Raw genomic sequence first — 1,116 nt, 5'->3', positions numbered from 1 at the left:
ACATCGAATTCGTTTTGCGAAAAGTTAGAAGAATTATACCGAAGTAAAATCATTCGACCATTCTCAAATAGTTTTTAGCTAGTTCTCGAAGATCAATCTAAATTTACAGTATTCTCTATGCATATAATAACATCTGTATATTAACAGCACGATCACTGGACATCTTAATGCAGGGTTGAATTTCAGGTTTGCTGTAACGAATTATGAGATACAGAATGAGACTCTCGTAGGTCCGGTAAACTGGACCACATTTGCATGGGTTTTACAGCGCAGTAGATTTATCAGTTGTAGGAAAGATTTCGCAATTCTCTATCGTAAAACTTATCCTCAATACTTCAGTGAGAAACCTGAGGTTGGAAATCAGGTCATACTGACACTTCAGAGATTCCGCAATTGGGCTATTGAGCGTGGTATGACACCAATACTCCATGCTGGCACACTGCTTGGTATTATTGTTTCTTCTAGTACAAATTTATACTTTCATAAATAGCAAAACACAAATGACTGTTTATTCCAACTGAGAGATGATGGGTCATCTCTTACGATAGTTCATTTCCGCCTGCGTACCTCTAGAAACTACTGGAGCTATTCACTGGCGCTAAATGTTTTTTGTGTTCATGATCCCTACTATTTAAGTGAAAATTGTGTGCAGAGAATTTTTCCTCATGTAGTCTTAATATCGCCCTTCCTTTCAATAACTTTTTCCGTCCACAAGGTTTTTTGAGTGTTGCCTTGGATTTTAGTTTATCCATAGGAGATTCGGCTTTTTAAAGCCTATCGTAGTTGAAGGAAACTACTCGCAAGGAAACATTTTCGAAAAATTATATGAACAATCTCTTTCACTACAACATTATTCCATCATTTTCACAAAAAATTTTTATTCATATAAATTTAGGTTGGTATCGAGAATGCGGTATTATACCATATACACACGATATCGACTTTACGGTCTTCATCGAGGAATACTATAACAAATTTCCTGAAGATGTTATGAATAGTTCGTTTATCAAACTTAGTCTGCGATTCAACAGAGTGAGTTACAGCACAGCGTTGGTATCAGTAAGAAAAGGACAAATAAATGATGAATTAATTGGTTGATAAGGGATTTTCTGGTAA

At 35.7% G+C, this 1,116-nt stretch overlaps 1 protein-coding gene across 1 annotated transcript; it reads left to right on the top strand.

Annotated features, from left to right (window-relative positions):
- Positions 1–339: 339 nt before the first annotated feature.
- Positions 340–1,098, top strand: LOAG_19186 (hypothetical protein; the record flags this gene model as incomplete). The annotated part of the gene is made up of 2 exons (XM_020451839.1): positions 340–446; positions 896–1,098. Coding segments are annotated over 2 exons (310 nt in total), but the record flags the coding sequence as incomplete, so codon positions are not given.
- Positions 1,099–1,116: the final 18 nt, after the last annotated feature.

Source organism: Loa loa, assembly GCF_000183805.2.
Source record: "Loa loa unplaced genomic scaffold supercont3.2747, whole genome shotgun sequence".
In the NCBI taxonomy this organism is placed as follows: domain Eukaryota; kingdom Metazoa; phylum Nematoda; class Chromadorea; order Rhabditida; family Onchocercidae; genus Loa; species Loa loa.
Note: the sequence above shows the minus strand (reverse complement) of the source record. Positions and strands in the feature narration are given on the sequence as shown.